We start from the raw sequence: 25,489 nt of genomic DNA on the forward strand, positions 1-25,489 counted from the left end.
CTTTCTGTGGACGCTCTCAGTTCGATCAGTATCATGAAGGTTCTGCTGGGGGAAAGTAAACTGAGCAGATATCCTAATGAATGAAATTATGTAAAATTTAAAATCATCAGAAGGCCTCTGCGGATTTCCACTACTGAGGTTGTTCGTTTTATTTTGACATGTATTTTGAAACTATTGACTGAGAGATGATAGAATATATTTTACATAAAACCTGTTAATGCAGATATATGTAAATATTGTGTGTGTTAACCAGTGCAGCCAAACGGACAATAACTGACATGTCTAAATTATTTCACGGTTGTGTACTTCAAACATATTTCATGAGTTTCTTAAAAAATTATGATCTGTCGGATTTAGAATTGTATTTTATCACCTTAATATTATTTTAAATGAAAATACAGTGAGAGCGAGAACAGGTGACTTTTGCTGTATGTGCATTTAGACAAGTGTATTTTGAGTAAGTGGGTTGTAATAAATAACCTTCAGGCCTAATTTCATCTGTGCCCCACATTTTCTGGGTTTCAGAGTCACAAAGCAGTTTGTAGGTAAACAAGTTGTACTCTGTTTATAAAATATAAAAATGCTAAACCATGAGCAGAAACATGTGGCAGTAAAGTGTGTGTTAGTGTGTGTGAGAGACAATTCTATCAAAAGAACTGGATGCAATTATATGTTATAGTAGGACATCAAAGCAAGAGTGCGCAACTAAAGCAATATCATTAACATTCCTCCTCAACTAAACTTATTTCAAATGTAAAAAAGCTATATTTAACATATTGGTTTTAAACATGCTTCTACTGAAATTCTTGATCTTTATTCACATGGTCAGTTCATGTATTCATGTTCAGAGTTTTTTCAATACTTTTACACAAAACCCTGCGCTAACACTCAAGTAGCCCCTGCTTGTGCTCTTCTCTTTGCTTGGAGTTTTTTGTGCAACAGAATGCAGCTGTAGGTTTGAGGAGTGAAATGGTCCCACAGCGGCTGTTTGAGTGCAAGTGCAGTGGTTTTGAGTCCTGCTCCCAAAATGAAAGACCACACTATTTAATAAAAAAAGGCAAAGAAAACATAAATTCGACACTGGATCCAGATCTGGGCTCAGTGACGTCTGTGTAGTAAAATATCAACTCATATTCACTACATATAATGTAAAACTAAGGTAAACTAACACAATGAGAAAAGGGTTGAGATCATCGGCCCGTCATCAGAGCTGTTTTTTCTTTTTCAAATCCAAAACCACATTGACTGTTTGATTTGGTTTCTCTTTTAATTTCCTGCAGAACACCAGTGTAACGTGCCAGTTTCATTATTCTCCAATTACTGTTGAGACAGTGCAGATTTCCTGGTGACACTTAGTCACAAAAACAAGATGTACTGTGTGGAGCTTATTGTCTCATTCCTTGAGACTATTACGCCTCAGAATCAAACACTGAGCAAATGATTCTAACGCAAGACTTACTTAATTTCCACTTTTGAGGACTGAGGCTGGATATTTTTGACTGCAAATAAGTCTCGGCTGAAACAAACTGAAAACACAGCAGCTTTCGATTATTTGTGTTGAATAGGAATCTTTGCATTATATAAAGCATATACAACATGGAATATACAACATGCACAGGACACTAGGAGCCTTCCTCAAGAAACCCACAGGACACTGGAAAACGAGAGGCCAACTCAAAGCTAATTGAACAAGTTGCCATCAAGTGAAGCATTTACCAAAGAGATGCACTGTCCCTATACTCCACAAAGAATGAAGCCACCGTCAGACACTTCCTTCACACGGGCGACATCGAGCTGTGCTTCGGGAGAGGCATCAACTGATCCACATCCCCAGAATCTACAGCAAACACATCAGAGTGTCATCAGCACTAGACCAGTCAGGTCAGATGGTATCCAAGAGAGACGAGATGATCAGAACTGAACTACCGGAAGGCAACAGATGTCCTGGACAGACAAATACCTTGAGAACCCACAGGAAACCATGAAGAGGCCAAAGACCGTCAGCCTCGGTCAAATACCTACACAGAGTGAGGCAATGTCCTAATATGGCCAAAGGAGGAGGGAGAGGCCACTGATATCAAGACAAGGAAGCTCCTCTGGGATGTGCAGATTCTTGATTATTCATTCAACTATGCACATTTTATGGGGGAAATGTATTTCTAGTATTTCTATTTAAAGTAAATTCTTACAAACTAAGTTGTAGTTCATAGATGACAATTTAGTTTATATATTTTCATTTGAGCTCAGTCTTATTTTCCCTTACTTTCACCTCTGCAATATGGGAGCGCGCGCACACACACATACCCACACACATTCACCCGCTCCTGGGGTCGGATTTATAAAAGAGTGTGTAGGATTCTTACTAAAAGCGTGCGTACGCCCAAAAGCAGGAAATGGAGTACGCCAAAGCTAAATCCGATTTATAAAAACGTGCGCGCACAAAACCTGAACTCCAAATCCGCCCTCCAGACGCCCAATTTCTACTATAAATGGTCAATGCAAAGCACGGCACGAATATTAAATTATGAAGCTGAGCAATGGGTTTCTACCGTGAGTCGACTTTATGGGACATCAGTGATGTCACTAATAAAGAAAATACACTGAAAATACATTTCCACAACACTGTATTGTACAGCCACTGCAGAGGGGCTGAAGAGCTGCATGCGGCTCCGGAGCCGCAGGTTGCCGAACCCTGATAGAGAACATTATACTAAGACAAAACTGAACCTCTACCTGGGAAACAACATCAAGTATACATCATCTATATGCCTTTAAAATAAATATTATCCTGTATTCTAGTATATTAACACAATGACACATACAGACTTTTAAATGGCCTGTATTTATACAGCACTTACCGACCACTCAAAGCACTTTACAGAACAGGTCCCATTCTCCCATTCACACACCCACATCATTCAGTACTTCTATTTCTATCCCACACCATTAAGGGCACTCTGGGGTTCCGACTGGATGAGCCAGGGATCAAACCACGACCTTCTGGTTAGTGGACAACCCTCTATTTCCTGCACCCCACAAATGATTGTATATTATAATATATTATATTATATTTGAAACATTTCAAGGAATAACACAACAAACAAGGAACTTGTTTAATGTAATATTTATTACTATTGATGCTTGAAGTCGACAGGACCGTGATCGTTGGGGGACAGTGTTGACAAACTATACAGTAGAAATAACACAATCAAAAATAAGCCATGTAATAAATAGGTCATGTTGAAACATTACTACAGTTATCAGAGCATTTTGGCTTTTATTTCACTCTTTTTAGTCACTCGTAAAAGAGAAAGCGGCAGAACAGGTCATTTTCGATTAGTTTAAAAAAAATAGCAATTTACTTGTTTATAAATTATGAGTTGACGGTGCCATGTAAGTGCTGAAGCAAATGACACTCGAGTCTTCTTTAAAAACTTCAACTCATCATCAAACTGTTATAAGCATGCATGCAGCTCTTTGTCTCGCGAGCGGGCTTCGTTCCAAGTGAATGTGTTAAAAAAACGATTGGATCCTTCCCTTCCTCCTTGTGTTTAGTGGCGGTGGTCGCTCCTGCGGGTCAGTACCGTGCAGCAGCTTTGGCTGAGAAGAATGCAAACACACCTTTAATTTACAGACTTGTTCATACAAATTAACCACACATTTTGCATAAGAATATATGATTTTAACAGGTTTCCAGCAGCCTTCATGAGAGCAAACAGCTCCCAGTCTCTTTGAACAGTTTATAGGTTTGGGTCATTTAACATAATGTGATACCTCTGTCATCTTTCTCCACCAAGGACGTTATGTTTTCATGTAAGTTGTGTTTTTTTTGCAGGACTACACAAAAACTAACCATTTCCATGAAATAGTGTGGAGGAGGAGGGCTTGAACCAAGACATAACTCATTAAAACATTTGTATTAATATCTCAAAAGATAATTCATGTCTCTTGATGCAAAAATAAGACCTGTTTAGGGAAATTCATTCAATTCATGAGTGTGTGAAATTTGGTACAAAACTTAACAAAAATCCGGCTTTGGTGCATTTAAATGTTGTTTCATGAGGGGACAGTTGGTTCTTGGCAGAGGTATGACAATACAAACAGGATCCCCAAAACTGATTGGCCTATTTGGTCTAGACTGCTTTACACCAGTAAAATGTTATATTCACAGGAAACAAAGGAGCTGCACAAAGAAATGTGCATGATAGTGTGAATTTTCTTATACCTACAACGGAGAAAAGAAAGAATCAAACGAAAACACACAACTCACTCCAAAACACCACTCACACAAAGAGAGGTCAACACATTTCCCTGAAGAAGCCCTTTCTAAAGAGAAAGAAACCAGCACTCCACACAGATTTTCTTTTTACACTGACTTGATATGAACAAGGAAGATATTCCCAAGAGCAAACAAAAGGTGATTTTTACGCAGAAAGTTTGGTGGATGACAGATTTGTAAATTTTCTCATGATTTAAGAAAATACGATGTAGTATGTATCACTGGGACATTTTAAAAGAAAGGTGTAAGTGAGGGGGGTTCGAGGCTGTAATGTAAGCTGTGCACATTTCTGGGCAGACAACAAACTTAATGATTAATCCACAGCACAAGAAGGGGAAATGGCAGATATACCTGGACCAGACAAGCTCATCGACTCTCCAGCCGCTCAGTCCCTGCACACCAGGGACAACGACACATCACATGATGCCAGTCTTAGATGTTTCTAGATTCACTGTGTGTGTGTGTGTGTACGTATTCTCATTCCTATCTTTGTGAGAATGAATTTGAGGTTTACACTCGCACAGTTGGACATTTCTGCAAAGTGAGGACATCACGTTGTCTTTTCTTCTCCATGAGGCTGTTTGAGGGCTGACTTGGTTTTGAGGTAAACAAGGTTGCATTGTTTAAACTGGGATGTTAAAAGGGACGGCACATGTGGTCCATTTGATGGTCGACGCTGAGGTTAGAGCTAAGTGGATGCATGTTGGTAATGAAGGCGTGTGCGCGCTAACCTGCCACCAGTTTGCTCTTGCGCGATGCCTCTGAAGCCAGCGTCTGGGACACGTTCATGATCCTCTCCTGCTGCTTTACAGCCGAGTCCAGCTCACTGAAGTCCAGTGGTGCAGACGGCTGCATGTTGTGAACACTGTCAGAAGGAAGCAATCATGGTCCTAGTGGTGAAACATAAACATCCTGACTCCACCTAGCCCCAGTGTATTTATTTGAGTGTCCTCTACCTGGATCTGGCCACGAGGTTCTTGATGCGCTCGGCCCGACGAGAGCGTTCCTCCAGCTCCTCTGGGCTCACAGGCTCGTCAGGGTCAGACTCTATGTAGCGCTCTGGGATGGGAACCTTCTGTGGTTTGGACAGCTGTGTATTGGAAAGACAGTCTTATACTGGTGTCCCGTGGTTTGAGACCAGCCGTAGTGTATTGGATACTACAGCAAAACAAATGATTCATTGTATACTTCCGATAAGCAATGAATTATGAAACTTGCTTGGTAATATACTGTGTTAATCCCATGAAACTATCAAAGAATTCCCTTTTAGATTAAGGGATAATCAAAATCAAGAAATCAGCTTTCGTCAAAATGGAAATAATCACATTTACAGAGTCAGGAGAAAATGTTCTGTATGCAAAATGAAAAGAACATTATTCCTGCTCACAAGATATTCAACCTTTCATTAGGAAATTTTGATTTTTTAAGGGTTGATTAAAACACAAAAAATAATGGAGCGAGGTTTTGGAGCAAGTTCAGGCAGCCAACTTGAGCTGCACTGATCATGTGACCTGTCATGTGTTATTCTTATCATTATTTTCATCATCATCTTTACCTCCCGGCTGATATCCAGGTCCCAGTCGAATGGCTCCACGTCCACCTCTCGTATTTGTGTGGGCGTCAGTGTCACCCACTCATCAGACGGAATCCGACCTCTCTCCCTCACTTGGTTCCATCCTTCATCGCTCTGACCCTCTGCCCCCAGTCGCTCCTCCCGCCAATCAAACACCTAGAAAGAGCGGGAGTCAGAGTTACGCAGACGACTCAGAAAAACACACGTGCGCTCTGCGTACTGCATGTGGGTTCAGAAGTTATGTCAATTAATCCCAAAACACCAGTGTTACTGAAAAAATGTGTCTTATTAATTGATTTTGTGATCACTATTAGCAGCCCAAGTCATTTTTTACAGATCAGTGATGGTTAATAAAAAACATACTTACAACATCTTTACTCTTCAATCAAGTGAAAGCAAAGACAAACTCAGACAGAGGGAGGGAGCAGTTGAAGGCAAGAAGAGCAGTGACAATCTTTCTGTGACTGACATTGGTAATAGCACTTGTTGGAAAAATACAGAATTACATCCCGAGGCTTTTTGGTTATATATGTGACGTTGCTGCAGGGAGCTGTGCTTCAGGTAGGAGACAAATATGGTTTAATGTTTCTCAGCAACCAAGAATAACTGGAGCAAGAAGTTTATCCAGACATTTAAAATATTGATGTGAAGTGTAATTATCACAGAGGAGACCCAGGCCGATGATTAGTCTGTGCACATCTTTCTCCCTTAATGGTCACCAGTGAGTGTGTGGGTGTGTGTGTGTGTGTGTGTGTGTGTGGTGAGCGGTACTTGTGAGTATCCATCCAAGGGGCATCAAAGCCATGCATGCATCCTTCCCACAGTAGCCTGCAGCAGAGTCTGATCTGTTGTCTTGCTCACATGCTCTGAGAAACACTGCATCCCATGCCTTGTTGAGCTCAAGAGAATCAATTGCCCACACAAAAGGAGAAAGAGAGAGAGAGAGAGAGAGAGAGAGAGAGAGAGAGAGAGAGAGAGAGAGAGAGAGAGAGAGAGAGAGAGAGAGAGAAAAACCATGCAGACACAGATTCATCAACCGCCCCCCCCACCACCGGATTAGGAAGAACACAGCCAAGAGGAGGTTCAGAAGCCGGAAACTCTTTATTGTCAAGTGCATATCTCTACATGATAGAAAAGAAAAAGGGACAAGAGTTGTGCGTTGCTTCCCAGTTACACAGAATTAGTCGGTGATAAGCTGTCATTGTCTATGTTTCTATACTATCATTCTACTCTTTCAACTTTCTGGAATATCTTTGATACTGTACGTAGCTGTGGAATGATGAAAGCAATCCGGCAGGAAAGCGTTCCAGATTTAATACTTGTCAGAAAAACAAGGAGAGGACAGCAGCGCCATCAAGAACCAAAACTGGGCTGTGACACGCACATGGACTTTCAAAAGTAAAAAGTCCATTTGTCGGTAATTTATTAAACAAAATATGAGAATGAGTTACCCTAGCTTTAAATTTGTTTAATGCAAAGCAGTCAAAATGTTCGGTCTTCCCAAACACATTTCCCATGACAAGATGTCTGCTCTTTGTTCATACGCATTATTGCTTTTCAGCCCAGTTGCTCGGACCTTTCCTATATATTTACGTTGCATAAAACAGCACAGCATAGGCCACTTAAAAAGTACTCGGATTAGAGCAAAGCTTCTCCTCCCAAATCTATTCTCGGCAATGTCATTCTCAACCACTGTAAAACGACAAAAGTAAAGCTTCCGTAGAAGAAAAGGCTGTGTTAATGAGATGTTAATTCAAATATAAAACTGTGTAAACATGTTTTGCGCTGGTGGAGTAGATACAATAAAATAAGCTCTGGCGATCATGGTTATATGCATTAAAACGAGGTGAAGATGTAGTGGCAGAAGGTCACAGACTGTGTATTCCTGATTACAGGCAGATCTCGTAGCAGTCTGTGAACCTGTGATAATAATACCAATATATGTAGTTATATAATATTATCTTGGCAGAAGTCTTTGACAATTTGAATGTTTCTGTATTGCTTTTCCACCTCAGGCATGTTAGCATTGCTAGCCTCCTTCACTGAAACCAAGGGGCACATGTACAGGGAGGGTAGCTTTAGGTCACATGTCAAAGTCGTCCTATAGTCGTCTACATCTTTCTAAATGCTAGCTCTTTATCTTTCCTATGATTCTGCAGTGGAGACGTCTGGGCGTTAAGCAAACCATGATTGATTCTAATGCTGATTAAAGGAGGTCAATTTGGGACAAAGGCGAAAGGATCATCAGCAAAAAAAGGCACTTGAATATATCCTGAAGAAAAGAAAGCAGGGAGGTATGATCATGATTTGTGCCACTAGCATTGCCTCTTTCTTCATTTCATCAACCTGAAAACTTTCGTTTTTTTCACTATCCCAACATTTCCGCCACTCCTCTATATGTACTTTATACCAAATCTCTACAAAATAGAACTGTACAACTGTATACTGAAAATATCCCTCAGTAAATAAATAAAAGTGTACAAGTACACGGTATGTAGATGTACATAAATGGGCTCTTTTCTCTACTTCCTGGTGCTAAAACAGAGGAAGGAAGGAAGTATGATACCTTCCTTGCCTTCCTTTACTCACTAGATTTACATTCAGAATTGTGTCAGTGAGGTCCCACTAGGGGGCAGTGTTAACACGGTTCACTTTAACCCTTGAACCTTTAAAAAAATAAACAGGGAGCTACTCTGTCCCAGTCTTAATAGACCAGCCAAGCATTGCATCTCAGTCCCCTCGTTTTGTCTCCCATTGTTCTTAAAGCGTTAACCAAGCTAACTAACCAGCTGCACCCACGTCCTGCCCATCAGGGTGTTAGTGCTTGTGGCCAATGTCAACAACCACTGGTTACATGGCAGACAGTGCTAGTGTGTTAGCATTCCTGCAAGGTTAGTATGTGGTAGGATGGCTTAGCAGCAGGGGGGTTGAAGGTGGTGCTCCCTGTGTCTGCTGCTGCTGCGCCGGGGAGGGGTGTAACGTACGGTGGCCGGAGCGTCAGAGGAGGTGGAGGGCATCCTGGAGGAGGAGTGCTGGGTGGTGACTGTGGAGGTGGAGAGGCCAGTGCAGGAGCGGTCCCCCTGGCTGAGGTTCCTCTTGCGCTCGCGAACCAGCGCCTTCTGGTGGCGCTTCATCCGCTCCAGCTGCTCCTCCGCGGTCATTCGTCCTCCAGGCTGGCTGCTCCCGAGCTGCGAGGCTTCTGTGGGTGAGGACAGACGCTCCAAGGCACTCTTAGGTCTCTCCTGGTGAGACAGGGAAGCAGGACAGACACAAGGCCAGCATGGAAACAAGGAGGGGATGGGTGGTTAGTAGAGAGGAGGAAAATAAAGGATACAATTTGCAATTGTACCCTTTTTTCCTGGATACATTACAAACAACCAGATTTGGTTTAACCCAAATAACAGGTGTGAAAGGAGCCATCGGACCATTGGACCAAAATGTTGTCTGACCAAAAGAGTTGTTGTTGCTCCAGATCAAACTGAACTGTGGTCCAGATCATTTGCAGAGTGAAATCATACTTTTGGACAGTTCGGACTTTAACATTAAAAAAAGAAAATTAAGCCATAGCTGCTTGCAGTGTCTTGTAGTCTTCACCAATTATATAAGTGACACTGATCTAACAAACGACAAGGATGCTTATTTAACTATAAGTGATACCATAATGATATTTCTGTGACAACCAAAATAACAAAGTGAAGCAGTTAATTATTTTTCTCCATTCAAATGGAAAGCTATGTACTTCATTAAAAAAAGTGAAATATTCAAATACAATAAGTGATCTACATCTACAATCCAATCAATTTCAAGTATAGATACATGCAGGCAATGTAGGTGATGTTAGGACATATGTACGTATGTCATGTATGTATGAAATAAAATTATTTAGTCCGCTCCCTAAATATGAAACCAAAAACAATCGAATCAAATGTAAATAATGTAACCGAGACATGAACCATGATCCAAGCTGTCAGAGGTAAAACGCCATTAATAAGGACATGATGTACAGCAGAACCTGATTGTATCATTAGGCCAGAAATTGTCTTTAACACCTGAAGATTTGCCCTAAAAACTGTTATTCCTGAACTTGCCATTCAAGTGATACTGCACACTTAAATGTGTTTATTTTTCAAGAAAAATTTGAATTACCAGGCACTTCACCTGAAACTAAAGTTACCCTTTAAAAACAATAGTGAAAGTGACTCAAACCAGGCCAAACAGTTTCTCCAGCGGATCACAGGTATTATCTGACACCTCCATCCTCCTTGTCCTGACTCACCTTGGCTGCGGAGCTCCCAGGACCTCTCCTTAGGGTGACGTAGGACGAGATGGAGCTGGACTGGTTCAGATGAGATGAAGAGCCGGACAGACCTAGATCCCATTTGATTTTGATGTTGACAACAAACAATTTCGCTTAGTTTGTGACAATGCAAAATAAATTCTAAAGGAACAAAATTTAGGACTTGTACTTTAAGTGAAACAAAAAACCTTGCTCAAAATGCATCATCACTGGAAAACTAATAATTGTGAGAAACCTACACATCTCGTCACAAATCTGGACCTTCTCTCTGAAACATCAGGCTTCTCTTGTGAAATAGCTTTAACATATTAACTGACAAATATTCTTGTCAACCAAACTAGCTGCCAGCTGAAACCAACATTGCTCAAATTCACATCTTCAGCAGCATTAAAGAAAATAAAAACTAAAATTTGAATAAACCACATCACAGTACACTTCTTGATAATTGAAGTAAAACACATTTATAATAGGATGCTACTCAGTATGTATGCATTTATAAATCTCAAAATAAGTTACGTCCATGTTGTTTGTTGCTAATGGGTCGTTACTGGCCTTAAAAAAAGGTTTTATAAAGAAAACGCGTATATATGCAGTATAATCATTTCACGTGTTACTGATCAGATACCTGTGGCTGTGAAATACTGGTAGTCAGCGTCAGACCCAGTGGTGTGGTGACTCATTCCTGGCAGCTCTGGTTCACTCAGGTAAGATCGCAAGTCGGCCTGAAACCAGAAAAGGTTAGACAGGAAGTCGGAGTGGCAGCTTTCGAACACCCCAGTCCCAGAAACAGATTTCTAAACCTGTAGATTTCCATTTAAAAACAAAACACAAGCGTACCTTACAGTCTCCATTGGCGACATACTGCCCACTCTCCCTGTCCCTCTTCCTCTCATCTGATTGGCGTTTTAGTCCACGCACCGACGTATGGCGGATGACTGAGGCCTCTTTGGGGAGAGGAGGCACCACAGGGGGCGTCTCTTCATAGTCATAGAGGCTGGGCAGTGGTGGCCGGGGCGGGGCGCTGTCATCTGCCTGGAACAGTAGAAATGAAAATGGTGAAAAGTTAAGGAAGTAGTGACTAACAAACACAATCAAACTAAATCCAGCAGTAATTCCTGAGATTGAACATGAAGCCATCTCTGCTCTGTCACAAGCAGAAGGGAGACACTCACCCACTTTGGCACGGTGCTGTGAGGCAGAGTATGAGAGAGGATCCTGGGGATGGAGCTTCGAGGAGGAGGCTGGACCTCTGTGCAATGGGAAGGCAATGCAAGGTCCGACACAGAAGGCACTAATTTCCTCTCTGGGGTGGTGGGCAAAGACAGGGAAATCAAGAATTAGCAGTTTCTTTGTTGGGAGTTAATATCTGTTACATTTCTGAGAAGAGGAAAAACAGACATATAGAAACAGATGTCAACAAATGCAGACAAAAGCTACACAACAAAAAACATGTTAACTGTTAACACATATGTCAATGTGAATAATAGAAAGCTGTTTAATGATAGAAACACTCTGCAGTTTTTCAGCTATAATGAGAATCTTTAATAGAATGTATATTATGTATATATATATATATATATATACATATACACAGTATATATGTGTGTGTGTGTGGCACCTCACAAATGTATAACACGGTTAAATTGTTGTTTCCCCTCGTTGTGGTGTGCATGGATGATACGTCAGCATCACTGCATCTTAAAAGCTCTCTTTCTGTCTTTTTCAATTTGTCCTAAACTGTAAATCCATTGTATTGTATTTCAGCAAAGAAGACACTGAATGGGTGTTACTGTTATGGTCTCCCTACCTGGGTTCTGGACAGAGTCAATGGTGATCTTGTAGTTGGCTTTGCTCGCACTCAGTCCCGCCATCACGTCTTCGATCCTCCACAGCTCGCGCTTCATCTCAGCTTTCTCTTGCTACAGTTTGACACACGCAGGCAAACGTTCACTTGATGTTTGTAGCTTTCATTTCTGGCCTGGTTCAACTTGGTTTTCCTTCTTACACATTTGACTCTTCATATAATTTAGCCCGTAAATAGATTGAAAAGAAAATGTGGAGTTACAGAGTATGTACAATTTGAAATTGAGCTGGCTGTGTGGAGGTGGAGCTGCTCTGAGCTGCAGAACCAGACCTCACCTGAGGGGTGGCGCTGTGGTTCATATGTGTCTGCAGCACCATCCTCAACTGCTCTACTGATCTCTCCAGCCTGCTGTACTCCTCCCAGGCCTGTGCCATCTCCTGCATCACACACAGGCAAACCCACACACACAGGTTACATATATATACACAGATATACATTTTCATCTGCATTGTACAGCAATTTGTCATGTTATGAGATTTTACATTTGTCATAGTGTGATATATGCATAAGACACACTTTTTATTTCACCATATTAAAATAGACCCACAATATTTTGAACAAACAATATATATATATATTAAATATATATATATATACCGTGGAGAGGCGTGATATTTGGGCCCTGATGGTGACCAGGTCTTCCTGCAGCAGCCTCTGCTGATAGGCGATCTTGTGGGTGTGGGCCGGCTGCTCCTGGAATTGCTCCATCTGCTGGTGGGACATGTCCAGTACACTCTCCAGCTTGTCCTGCAGCAGTGAGGGTTGGAGCAGCAGGAGGTCAACAAAAACAAACCACAACAGCTTCACTTCCTGCTCTAGAAAAACGACATTAGCATGTAACCGGTATCCAAAAATGCCTCCAGAGGGCAGCAGGTCTCTTGTCAACTTCTTTGGCATTCTCCTACTCAACTGCAGGGATGCATATGATTATTATTTCATTCAAGGACTTCGGGTATATATACTATATTTATTTTGGTGTGTTAAACATCCAAGGCATCAAGCTACAGTTGCTTGTCATGTGTGTCTTGTCAGAGCTTTTGATATCGTGAAAGCCCTGCTTGAGTCAGCGTCTGACAAATCACTATCCCTGCTTCTCCTTGGATAGAATTTCCTGTGAATGACTACTTTTGAGTTCCGAGGGACTGAGCGTGTGATGGTGACTCACACCTCTGTAGCTCGACTGATAGCAGCAAAGCCAGCTATGACTCACAGTGACTGAGGTCAGGGAGAGAAATGAGATGGTTTGATTGACTGGGAGCTTATACACAACACCTAGCAGAGTTTGTGTGTGTGTGTGTACCTTGTCGTCCTTCAGGGAACTGATTTTCGCCTCCAGATCCTTCAGGATCTTGTCCTGCTCACATAACCGACTCAACTTCACCTGCAGGTGGAGACACAGAGCTGTGTGGGTAAGGAGAACTATAGAGGATATTGAAAGAAATGTGAATTCACTCAGATAAACTGCTTCTCGAGCACTCACCCAGGTGTGTCCCTGTGTTTTAACCTCTGATATCTAAGTGGCCCATTTACTTAATTGCAGCCCGCCTACCCTGTTAGGAATAAATCCATATGTGCACTCCTTTGTGTACCTTGTATAGTTGTGCCAGCTTGTAATGCTTTGTGTATGTACATGTGTTCATTTGAATGATTACAAATCTCCATTTTCATGTCTGAGTGTGAATGATTACAAATCTCCATTTTCATGTCTGAGTGCCGGCTTGCAGGTGTGTAACACTAAATATTCATCATTTCGTGGCTCTGCTGGACTCATGCACATGTAATTACTGTGAGTTAGCCCATTAGACAAAGCGGGTGCGACCCACCTGACCCTGTTAACTACAGCGTTACAACGCTGAGCCTTGTTAATTAATCCCCGATTAAACTCGGCTAACTGCAAGGCAAAGGTTGGCTCTCTATCCTCCAGCAGTAAAAAAAACACATCGGTGTAACAAGGTTATGACTGAGCAGTTTGATTAGAACAAAGTACTGATCCACATCAATTTTGACTTTCGATGCTAGTTTCTATATTCCATCAAATTAATTATTAATCCTGTTGTTATCTCCACTGTGATGTTGTTGTTGGATCTAATCAAATATTCATCACAGACAGAATCCTCATAAATTCCTTACAGAGTTGTGTATGGAGCTTATAGTGAGAAATCACTTCATGAGAGAAAACAAGACTGTTTAAATAGCTACAGGGAATTGTTTGGATTATAACATTTAAAGAGTTATGGTATTTACCCACAAACACTCTCTGAATGCTGTTTTCCCCTTAAAGCAATAGTAAAAGCAATCCTCATCCTCCCACACTTTTACCATAGGATCCATATATTTGTTAAGCCCTAATTATCCTTCACATTTTCCCCATCTGACCCGTAGCAGTCTTTACTGCTCCACTAACAAAACCAGAGTTTTGTGTTCGCTTGTCCCAAGAAAGAGCTCAGAGCGTGTATCAGAACCAGGCTGAACAAAACAAACAAGTGCAGTATTAGAAAGTAGCAAAAAAATTAAACAGCAGAAATTGTCCTCCCTCTCAGTTTTAACAAAATCGTAGATGTTAAAAAGACACTGTGAAACTTTAAACCTTAAAATGAGTTTGATGGTTCACTGACTTCTTATTGGGAGAATGATTCCTCTTTCATTCCCACTCCTCCCCTAGAACAACTGGTCTGTTCCCAGTAACTGATAGTCGCATCTTGAATGACTACAATCAGGTCTAGCAAGTTCAAAAGCTAAGCTGAACTGTACATAAGTTAAAAAGACATGGAAGTTTTTAAAAAACAGCATTTATCGCTGATATTAAGTTCAGAAATGTTTAAAATATCAGAACTCTAACAAAGTTAGGTTTATTTGTTCTGGTTAGGAAGCCGGGGATTGTGGGTAATATACACCATTCAATGTGCTTCAGTTCACTGATTGGAACGACTGTTAGAATTATAGAGGAAGGTTGAAAGCCTCAGTGACTGGGACTATGCAGTCGGAGCTCTGATAACACAGACTGGTAGACTTTGTTTTGTCCGCGCATGAAAACCACTTAATCGTTGGGTCTTGGAGCCCAACAGAATTAATCGCCATGTTCTGCTGCAGAGGGCTCTGTTGCTCAGTGAACGTTAAATAGTGTTGATTTGAAATGGTCAAGAGAAGTTCTCACAAACTAACTGGCACTAAATTAGAACTTCTTGGACATTGTGAAAATTAGAGCTGGTTTTAAGTTAATAACACTAACTCTGTAAAAGGTTGTAAAGCTTGTACTTACATCCACGTCACTTTCTGCAACCATGACAGGTTTCCCTGACTCCTTCAGTGTCTGACTTCCAGCGACCTATGAATCAAAAAGGAAACATGTCCAGCTGTCAGTTACAGACTAAAACCAAGTGTCAGACTCCATGATACACTCGTGCTGGAACAGAGGAAGTACAGAGCACAGAGACCAGCTAGATACTAGTACGAGGCTGAGGCTGACACAGACTAGAAGTGACAAGTTCTCTTGGCCTCGTGCACATGACAACATGAGTGAGTTTTGGCACACAAAATCAGCTCTTGCCATGAAGAACACAATGGCTATGGACACTTTGAAGCCCTGCACAAAAGCATGTTTCCATCTACACATTTATGCACAATGTGCCCTCCATTCAAAAACGTTGCAGTCTTTTTTCTGAATGGAAAAATAAAGCTATCAGCCACAACATTAAAACTGATTTAAATGCTGTGGTTGATTGGAGTATTTGTTTCAGGAACACACAATGGACGGCCTGTGTTCAGGTGCTCACTTTGAGTTTACTATCAGGGTTCTACAATGCTCGAATATCCTCCTGAAACACTCACTAGTTTGAAATAAAGTGCAAATTCCACAGTGTTACATCATTACATTTCACTCATAGCAGCTCTTTCTTGTGCTTGGAAATTTTCCATTTTAGGAGTATGTGAGCTCCCTTTTGGAAAAGGTTTTTAAAAAGCGTAACACAGTAGAGCCCTGTGTTATTGTCAAGGAGGTCCAGTGTTTCAGAGGCGATGGCAGAAGCAGCTGGCTTTACAACCACCGGGCCACAGCCACAACACATGCACTGCCGAGCCATCCCATGCCGGCTACGCAACAGCATCGCCAACATTGCCACATGAGAGGGAGGGGGTGGACAGGTCGAAGGTCGTGTGAAGGTGAATGTGGTGCTGTAAGCGATGGGATGGACCTTCTAGAACATAGACTCTCTACAAATGCAAGCACACACACTCACATACAGACTCCACCCGTGCGTCCCTACTCTCAACACTGGAGAGACATGCACAAGGGCACACCCACACACACATTCACTGACACACTGCGATACATCGTTACACTTTAGTTGCAGTACACATTCTGCATAGACACACACCCACATACATACACAGAGAGCTTACGTTCATTAGAGGCCTGAGTGGCCCAGCAGTGCAGTGCAGTAGTAAACTGTGAACTGCGAGGATCAGGGGCTCTAGAGCTCTGATCTGGGAGTTAAAAAAAAAATCACAGACATAGTGCTGCAGTCACAAGATGGCTGCTGCTTTTGTGAGATGTTTCTAAAACCTCCAAAGAGTAAGAAGATCACTGCAAGATCTTGGGGATATTTTGTCCCGCACACGCCTGAACACCTCTGTTTGTAGCTGTAACACACTAAGGTGTTGGGTCAAATGATTGTCAGTAAGAAAACAGGGAGTGAGTTAGTGCGAGCTGGAGACATTTCAAATCAGAAAAAGGCACAGCAGAAGTTAAACTTTTTAAAACGACTAAGAGGGATCAGGGCATAAACTCTGTCCATGTCCACATCTCACCTTTAGATCCAGATACTCCAAGTCCTTCTTCAGCTGCATGTAGGTGTCATCAGTCTGAAGGGGAGACAGGTGGTAAGGCAGATTTTCTTAAGTCAACCGGAATTAAATAACACACATCTGAGTTGAATTCACCGACACCTCTCTGAAAATGTTGTCCCCTGGATGTTGACATATCTGCGTATCCAGCATGATACACATCACTGCTGACACATGCCTGCTCTAACATGCATCACAACACTCACAATTACAGTGAAAACAGGCATTTATATTGTGCTCAGCGATGCTTAGGGGGCTCCTACTGCAACAAGCAAAAACACCAACACAAACCAGATTGGTTAGAAGCAGCAGATCCTGAAGCTTCACAGCTCACATCACTCAATGGAAAAGAACACAAAACCAAGTACGGCCCAAAATGAGGGATTAACCAATCAGAAGACTGACATCCACAGACAGCCAAAGCATGGGATGGCTTTGTGCATGTTTAAAAGTTAGCAGTGCAACATGCTATGGACAGTGTCACTAGAAGCGTAATAAGGAAACTGACCAGCCAAAGACAGCACATGGAAAATAAGTGGATGGTTCTATAGCGGCAGCCAGGCCAGCGCTAACCATGCCCAACGTCACACGTCTAAAGCACGGGAGCTTTTGGTGAGAGGTTGCCACTCATATACTGTGACCAGGTGTTGATGCAGCAACTTTTGTGTCTGTTGTTTTTTTTATTATTAAAGGTTTGATTTTACAGCCCTATTTCACATGTATTTACAGTGACAGACGTACAGGATCAACCGGGAGTTCCAGGTCTGGTTTTAGAGTGAGAGTGAATGTGGATGAAGCAGATGTCAGTTAATATGAAACCTTTGGTCAGTAAGTCTGCATAATGGGAATTTGTACTTTACTTTTATATGATCATAGCATGACTTCAGAAAAATTAGACCAAAGTGAGAACGTCCGCAGTCGATGTGTTGCTATCAACAGTTGTGCTTTTCATTTTTGGTGCTTCTTGGTCAGATCCATGTGTGATGATGAGAGTCAATGGGGAGATTGGGTCATAATTTTCTTCAAGTCTACACAACGTGTTTTTTTGATAATGACAGGTATCTCCGGGAAATTTGGATTTAAAGGTAAGAATATATTTTCATTTGGTATTAGGCTGCAAAAACTGCTGTTTGTGTTCTGTGTATGGATTTTGCTCTCTTCATAATTTGTTATCTTAATCATCCGGCTCCGAGAGACGACTGCAGGTGCAGAATAAGCAGGGCATCGTGATGAAGAGTACCAGTGAAAGAATCGGTTTTCATTGAAAAGAGTTGACATACTATTTGTTATTATATTCTGGAAATCCACGTCCAAAACGGAGAAAGTATCCTTATGAGAAAAGTCTCTCCACCAAGGGGCTTATGTTTTGGTTTCGTTAAATCTTAGATCTGGATCAGGGAACAGACAAATAATTGAACACCCTGTGCGAGAGACTACAACTAAAAGACTAGAAGAAAGGCTACAGGGTTTTTCAGATGAAAAAGACAGAAACAGGCGTCACTTGGTATTGGTCTGAGAAGAACCCATTACATTTTGGTGCAGATCTGTATCAGGGGGCAGATCTGGGAATTTATCTTAAACATTGTGAGATTGGTTGAGTCGATTTCTCAGAGAGTAAATGCATGGATCTTGATGAAAACATTTAGGGCACTAATATTTATAAATTTGCGTACTTTGGTGCAGATCATAAAAAAATATTGATCTACTGAATTAAAATGTGGTTTCATGACAAGACTTTTAGTCCTTCTGTTTTCTACTAACTGCTATTCTAGTCACTCATGGAGAGCCATTGATAAAACAGTTCACTCTGGACCAGCGTTGGGAAGACGGGACGACAGAAGGACAGACATACAGACCCATACAAAGAGCCATGAATAGAACAGCAAAATATGACATTTCTCAACAGGAATATGTTGAAAGTCTATTAGTTTAAAGGAATTTGTATGAGTTGTAAGTTGGAAATAATTTAGTTGCAATGCAGTCTGGCAGTATGTTTAATGGCAACATCTCCCAGCTCCTGGTAACATGAGGGGAAGGCAGGCAGGCGTGCCGTGGGGGCCCCCACCTTAGTGTTGCAAGGGCCTAGGATGGCTGAGAGGCCCACATGTCCAAGCTGGGACACAGGAGAGGGGCCAGAGCTGAGGAGGGGGCTGCTGCTAGTGGTGGTAGTGGCGAGGAGGTGATTGTGGTGGAAGGGATCTGTGGGACCGTTGAGCCGCTGGAGCTGGGTTAGTGTGTGCTGGCGTGCGGAGGCCATCTTGGCCTGATGCCGGCGCAGCTGAATGAGGAGGAGAGTGAGCTCCTCGGGCTGTCAGGCACCACAAGATATTCAATCTGGCAAATCGGAATACTGACCACACCACGCTTCAGTGAAACTTCCTTACACAGTGCTAGCAGTCCGACTGTACTGTGACTAATTCAAACAAGCAGAGCTAAATTAAGGAGGATTAATGGAGTAGGAAACAAAAGGGAGGGACATAGAAACTACAAAGTCGTAAGAAGCACTTCTCCCACAAGTTCAACTGCAGCCAACTCGCATATGCTTGGTCAGAATCAGATTACATGTTACTCATAGCAGAGATATAATGCACATGGGATTTCCTCAGTTCACACACAACACCTTTAAATCCCAAGTCTCTTTAGACGTTAAGGTTTATGCTTCAATTTACAGATACTGACAAAAGTATACCTGTAGAGCAAAGTAATAAATAATCAACAATAATGAAATAACTATATATCTACTGAAAAGTTTGTTTAAATGCCAACAGTTGCACTAAACATGGATGTTTTATGTATAGATGAGTAAAACATACCGTTTTGCCATGAAGGCTTGGTGCACTAACTGTGTGTGTGATGTAGCCAGAGGCAGGCATTGACCGTCTCTCGATAGTAGAAGCCTGACAACACACACACACACACACACACACACACACACACACACACACACACACACACACACACACACACACACACACACACACACACACACACACACACACACACACACACACACTTTATTCTTGTTCTCACATGGCACATTTTGCAAAAACAACTTCCATATTGATGTGTTTTCTCATTCACTTTAATAAGAAGAAGATATGCAGCTACTAATGTGGTTGCTAGTTTGCAGCTATGCAACTACTAATGGGGTTGCTAGTTTGCATCCTTTTGCAAACAAATACACGTATGTTTAGAATGTATTTGTGATATAAATATTTCTCTTTTTGCCTGATACAGTCGAGGTAACTTAACAGACATGATGCCTCGAGGATTTGTATATAATTGTACCCGAGGCACCAAAACAATTATTCTGATCAGTGGAGCACAATTCCAGCATCCAACCCGCACTGTCACAATGACTGACATTGTTCTGGTTGAAAAACGTTTCTATTTGATATTGTTGCACTTGACAAAAGAAAAAAAAAAAGTTTCATTGTCTAATCTTTTGAAGCGCACAAACAGATGGGATTTATGTCACACGATCCATGCAGTAGAATGCAAAAAGGAATTGACTTATGCATATGATATGTCTAATCAACAATATCTTTTAATCTTTCTTGTATTAGTACTTGATTAAATATATGATGTAGAGTCAGACTTTTGGACGTACACCACAGATAAGAGAGTGAGCTAAAAACCAGTTACAAAAACACCTGCTCACATTAAAATTTCCTCTCATTCCTTGATTAAGAACTGAATGATTAAGCAAAATTAAAACTTTGTTTGAACAATGTCTCTGTGTGCAGAGAGAATGGCACTTTATTGTCAATAATATACTTTTTGATTCGGTCTTGTTCTTTTGGTGTGACGGAGCAAAGATAATTCCTGTGTAGTAACACCAAACCCGTGTGTTGTTTACTAACACAACATTACAGCATGTGTGTTTTATCTCAGTAAGTTGAACCTTGTGTTGTTTGTATAAAACATGGATTTTGGTTGTGCTGCTGTGAGACATAACGTTACCTTGAACAGCTGAGATTTGCTCCTCCGGGGGGAGACGGTGAAGGGGATGTCCAACACTGACCTCTCACCCACAGGTCTGACTGTCACCCGATCAGCTGGCGTATGCGGCCTCCGTGTGGGTGACAGGGTTCGGCTGGTACCTGGTGGGGGCCCCGGCGGGGGGATGTCTGCAGATGAAGGTGGTACGGACACACAGCGAGGATGGCCCTCGGACCTGGGGAGTGAAGAGGTGGGAGGCACGGTGGAGGGGGGGCGGGGACCGAAGGGATAGTCCGGGGCTGGGGTATAGATAGGCGCCGTAGGGCTGCCGTGACGGAACTGGTGACGCTGCTGCCACTCATACAGCTGCCAGACGGTGTTGGACCCTGGGACGCACTGCTCCGGGGTGAGGCGGAAGTGGCTCAGCCGGTCCTGGGCGTACTTGTACTCGCCGAGTCGGGCGGGTGTGGGACTCTGCCGAGGGGTCTTCGGCAGAGTTTGATATGTGTCCAGAGAGGTGAACTTGTGCTGGGTTGGTGGTGTGCGACGTGGGAGGGTGTTCTCTCTGGAGGGGGGCCTGTTAAATAGCAACAGAAGGACACATTAGGAGGACAAACACGCACACATAATAGGATGACAATAATTATTTTTATTTTTAATAAATCTTTTCTAGAGAATCATTTCACAAACAGTACTTGACAGTTACCCACCCTTTTTGCTCCGCCTTCTGCACTTTGACCCACTGCTCCACTTGCTCCAGTGTGTTTCTCCTCTGCACATGTTGGTGTGCGTCAGCAGGGGGCACCGACGGGGCCCTCTGGTATGTCCCTGCTGCAATCCCGTTGGGCTCCAGAATGGGACTGGGTGTTTGCACGAGGCCATTCCTTGTGCAGATGCTGGATGGTAGCGTTGAGGCGGCTCGTGATGGCGCTCGTGATGGCACCCTGGACACGGGTGCTGAGGCCGACACAGGGTCCTGCTGCAAGAGGGCGGTGGGTGTGAGGTTTGAGGGGAGGGAGGTGTGCGTGTCCATTTCCAGGCCAGTGCTTCCTATGGGGTTCTCCAGCACAGGGGTGGCAGGAGAGTCTTTGTGGAAGCTGCAGAACTCCTCTGCTTCGCGGTACATTGGCTCCAGGAGGACTTCGTGGATGATTGGTTGGTGGGTGTCGGTTTCTGAAGCCTTGGTCCTGTGGTGGTTTACGTGGTTCGTCTGCGGAACAGCCTGCCGCGGCAAAATGTTCAACTTCTCTAACTTGTCAGATGGTCTGCGGAGAGCAGAGATAACATGAAAAGCCTGGAGGTATACAGACCTTTTACACTTTGACACCTTTTGTAACTCTCCCTTTAACATTGTACGAGTTAGAATCCTGCAGCAGTTACACTAACAGCTCCAACTTCTCAAAAGGGCATTTTTTTAATAAGCACCAATTCTGTTTCATTTGATCACCTCCCTTATATCCCATGTGTTCCACCATTTCAGGGGTCTTAGTCTTTGTTCTGTGGTGCTGAACTGAATTTTAACTGAAACTAGAACTAGATGACTCTTACATGAAAGAGAAACTTTTAGCCCCATTAGCAGCTTTAAGGCAACAGACAAATCTCACAGGGCATCTTAAAGCAGGGCAGATGACAAGCAAATACTCATGAAAAGCGTTACCGAAATTCCCATTGACAAGAAGCGCTTGGCTTTGAGAAATAATAATCAATGAGGCACACGCTGACATTTTCGTTTTAAAGAATGAACTCAACATCCTCAGGTGACAGGATACTACCTGCCAGCGGCTGGTGTGTGAAGATAGTCAATATATATGTATATTAGCACGATGGTGAAAGGTCTGTCCATGTTAGACACTGGTAAATGGAGCATGCAAGACAGAACATTTCATATTTGAAGTATTGTGTTGCCAGATAATGTATTAAAGGCACATTCACGTATTGTCAAAGTAACGCAACTCTTCAAAGAGGAGTGCAACACTGATATTACCGGTTTAGTTTCTTCTAACAAGAAAATGCCTAAAACTGAAAAAAAATCCATCTGGTTACTGTCTTCCGCCTGTCACTCACTAACAGCTGTGTAGTCTTGAGGCATTTTCAAACAGTGAAAACGAGGTGGTGCAAGATGCTGTTTTTGTCTGACGCTGCCGGCAAATGATGGGACGTATTTGATCTGTGCCACCTCCCCTCGTCAACACATGAATTATACATTGAGGAAGCCACTGCTCGTCTGAAAACAGCATTTCACAACATTTGAATATAGCTCTTTGAAAGAACGCACATAAGCAAATGCACTTCACTCATATGCTGTAACATCAGGGCCGACAGTGATTAAACAAACAGCAGTGGGAAGTTTTCCAACAAACCAGCGTCATATAGAGACATATGGCAACACTTTCCTGGAGGCATGCTTATAGGATATAACAACTGCTTCTATCATATGCTTGGCATATTTGCTTTTTTATGGATTGTAAATTATGGGTGAAAAAGGATTTAAGTGCAGATAATGAAAAATATTTAGTCTCCAAACTGATCTATAAAAATGAACGAAAATAACCATGACATGAGTAAAAACTTGATCAATAAATCATGTCAATGTTTATTTAGGAGAAAATTACACATTACACGTGTAATTTTTTTGATTACCAGGTGATCTCAGGGAAATGTAGAACCAAAATCCCCACAGCACTACAATAATATCAAAAATGTACTGAGAGAAAAACGTGGAGAGATTTTGGGAAGGATTAACGCTTGTAAGGTGTGTGTTCAGTTAAGGTGTGTGTCTGTGTGTGTGTGTGTGTGTGTGTGTGTGTGTGTGTGTGTGTGTGTTTGTGTGTGCATGCGCATGTTGCCCCACCTGATGAATGCATCGCTGTGGTTCTGCATCACTGCCGCCTGGTTCATGGCCCTCAGCCAGGTGTTCATGTCCTCCTGGGTGTCAGCGCTGAAGTAATACGTCCGCATCCCAGTGTGCTCCGCCTGTGAGCCAATCACAGAGCTCTGCTTGTAAATGTACGAGCGCATACCAGTGTGGCTAGCCTACGGGAAGAGAGAAAAGGCGGGGTCAGGGTCAGGGTCGGAGCAAGGCCGAGAACTCAGCTGAGAGGCCGCTGCGTTAGACAAGCTCCAGCTTGGTTCAAAGAGACAGGGAGATGCCATGCCATCCGACGAGAGGAACATCAAGGGCCACATGAGCATCCACCAACACAGAAAGAGCCAGTGAAGAAAACCACACAATAGAAATACAGAGACAAAGAAATGCCAGCCACTTACGACCAACAAAGCCACAACGCTGGACCAATGACAGCAAAGATACTTTGGTACAATGGAGAATAGAAAATATGAATGCCAGGAAAAAAAAAGAACGCCCAACCCCAAGTGTCCTGCATGTACAGCTAGAAACCAACTGAGGACATATACATGGGCCGTTAACGAGCATCGACAGATAGACTTTAACTTATGCTCGCTATACTTCCTTTACAATATGTCTCACAAAGTAATGTACAAACATGAATTACAATGGTGTGGAGGCAATGTGAAGTACAAGGCTGATTAGCTCCCACACCCTGACAACGTAATTGTGCTCTGTGATTTACCGGGCGAGACCGTGACAGGCATATTCAAACTTAGGATGGATATTTCTTTGTATGCGCAGTAGGAAGGCTATTAGCTCGGTGATCTAACACGCTGTTGTTGTCAGGGTGTGACAGCCGAGAGCACATCTGCTCCAATTCATCATGGGAAAGGATTTAAAAACTCAGTGAGCAGAATATAAAAACCACACTGTACCACACTGGAAATGTGTGATGTTGCAGAGCGAGATGCATGCTCCATAATACTAGAGGTTTATAATGATGTAATCCGTGGACCTGAAGTACAATTTGTGTTATCAGGTCTTTAAGGATGATGTTTAACGGCAGCATCTGCATCAATATTATTGGATGTTTTTTTTTAAATCAAATTTCTATTTTTAAACGAAGTCTGAAATCCACTGTGAGACCTCACTTATCTGTTTTCAGGTAATTCTAACCTTGAGACGGCACAGATCAATATGTTGATTTTCAAAATTGATAAAATAATGTGGTTTAATTTTAAGAGGTTGCTCTCATAGACAATTTAGAAAAATTGTATTCGACTAAATTCTACAGGGTTTTAGAAACTCCAAGAAGGAGGTTGTTTGTTTTTACTGCTGTCAATTTGTTATTTGGTTGGTTTGTTTGATGGGCCAACAAGATAGGACAAAAATGACTGTAATGGTTTCCCATGAACTTGGTGGAAGAACGAGAGAATCCATAAAATGTTGGTGCATACAGGAATTTGTATCCGTCTTCTTTAACATTACAAGAGGTTTATTGATTTCTAAGGATATTGTTAATGGGTCTTCATTAATTATTATAAAAAAAATCTGGCACATTTAGAAAACTGATTGATGTGAATGTGTTCAATTTGATGCTACTTGAATTTAAAGGGACTGTGGGGCCCTGACGGAGATGTGCACTCGACTGAGTTGTTTTGGTTTCCCGACCAGCAAACACTCATAAGTTTCCAGTCAGGCCGCTGTTATCAACAAATGAATTGAGATAAACCTAGAGTACTTGACCTGCCAAGCACCAAACCTTCAAGATAGTGACTAGAGCTGGTGATGGTGGTGGCCATTTCACACAATTACTTTTTGCAGCGTCCGTTTTCTCTGAAAAT

The 25,489-nt window shown here is 42.2% G+C and overlaps 1 protein-coding gene across 6 annotated transcripts in view; it reads right to left on the minus strand.

Annotated features, from left to right (window-relative positions):
• Positions 1-3,109: 3,109 nt before the first annotated feature.
• LOC133954605 (pleckstrin homology domain-containing family A member 7-like) overlaps positions 3,110-25,489 on the minus strand; it is a 114,123-nt gene continuing 91,743 nt past the window's right edge. For 5 of the 6 annotated variants that reach the window (XM_062389013.1, XM_062389015.1, XM_062389016.1 and 2 more), the window contains 20 exons: positions 23,649-23,830; positions 21,508-22,062; positions 20,819-21,374; positions 19,669-19,752; positions 16,820-16,873; positions 15,273-15,338; positions 13,314-13,394; positions 12,611-12,760; positions 12,289-12,390; positions 11,957-12,068; positions 11,322-11,452; positions 10,987-11,181; positions 10,775-10,871; positions 10,129-10,220; positions 8,837-9,094; positions 5,835-6,008; positions 5,236-5,369; positions 5,011-5,144; positions 4,631-4,671; positions 3,110-3,600 (listed from right to left, as the gene is read on the minus strand). In XM_062389013.1, the coding sequence (XP_062244997.1) occupies positions 4,646-4,671; positions 5,011-5,144; positions 5,236-5,369; positions 5,835-6,008; positions 8,837-9,094; positions 10,129-10,220; positions 10,775-10,871; positions 10,987-11,181; positions 11,322-11,452; positions 11,957-12,068; positions 12,289-12,390; positions 12,611-12,760; positions 13,314-13,394; positions 15,273-15,338; positions 16,820-16,873; positions 19,669-19,752; positions 20,819-21,374; positions 21,508-22,062; positions 23,649-23,830 (3,183 nt within the window). In that variant the 3' untranslated portion in view covers positions 3,110-3,600; positions 4,631-4,645. The remainder of the gene's footprint in view (positions 3,601-4,630; positions 4,672-5,010; positions 5,145-5,235; positions 5,370-5,834; positions 6,009-8,836; positions 9,095-10,128; positions 10,221-10,774; positions 10,872-10,986; positions 11,182-11,321; positions 11,453-11,956; positions 12,069-12,288; positions 12,391-12,610; positions 12,761-13,313; positions 13,395-15,272; positions 15,339-16,819; positions 16,874-19,668; positions 19,753-20,818; positions 21,375-21,507; positions 22,063-23,648; positions 23,831-25,489) is intronic. The other variant, XM_062389014.1, reaches the window with a different exon arrangement.

The sequence above is a fragment of the Platichthys flesus genome, chromosome 6 (genome assembly GCF_949316205.1).
Source record: "Platichthys flesus chromosome 6, fPlaFle2.1, whole genome shotgun sequence".
NCBI lineage: Eukaryota > Metazoa > Chordata > Actinopteri > Pleuronectiformes > Pleuronectidae > Platichthys > Platichthys flesus.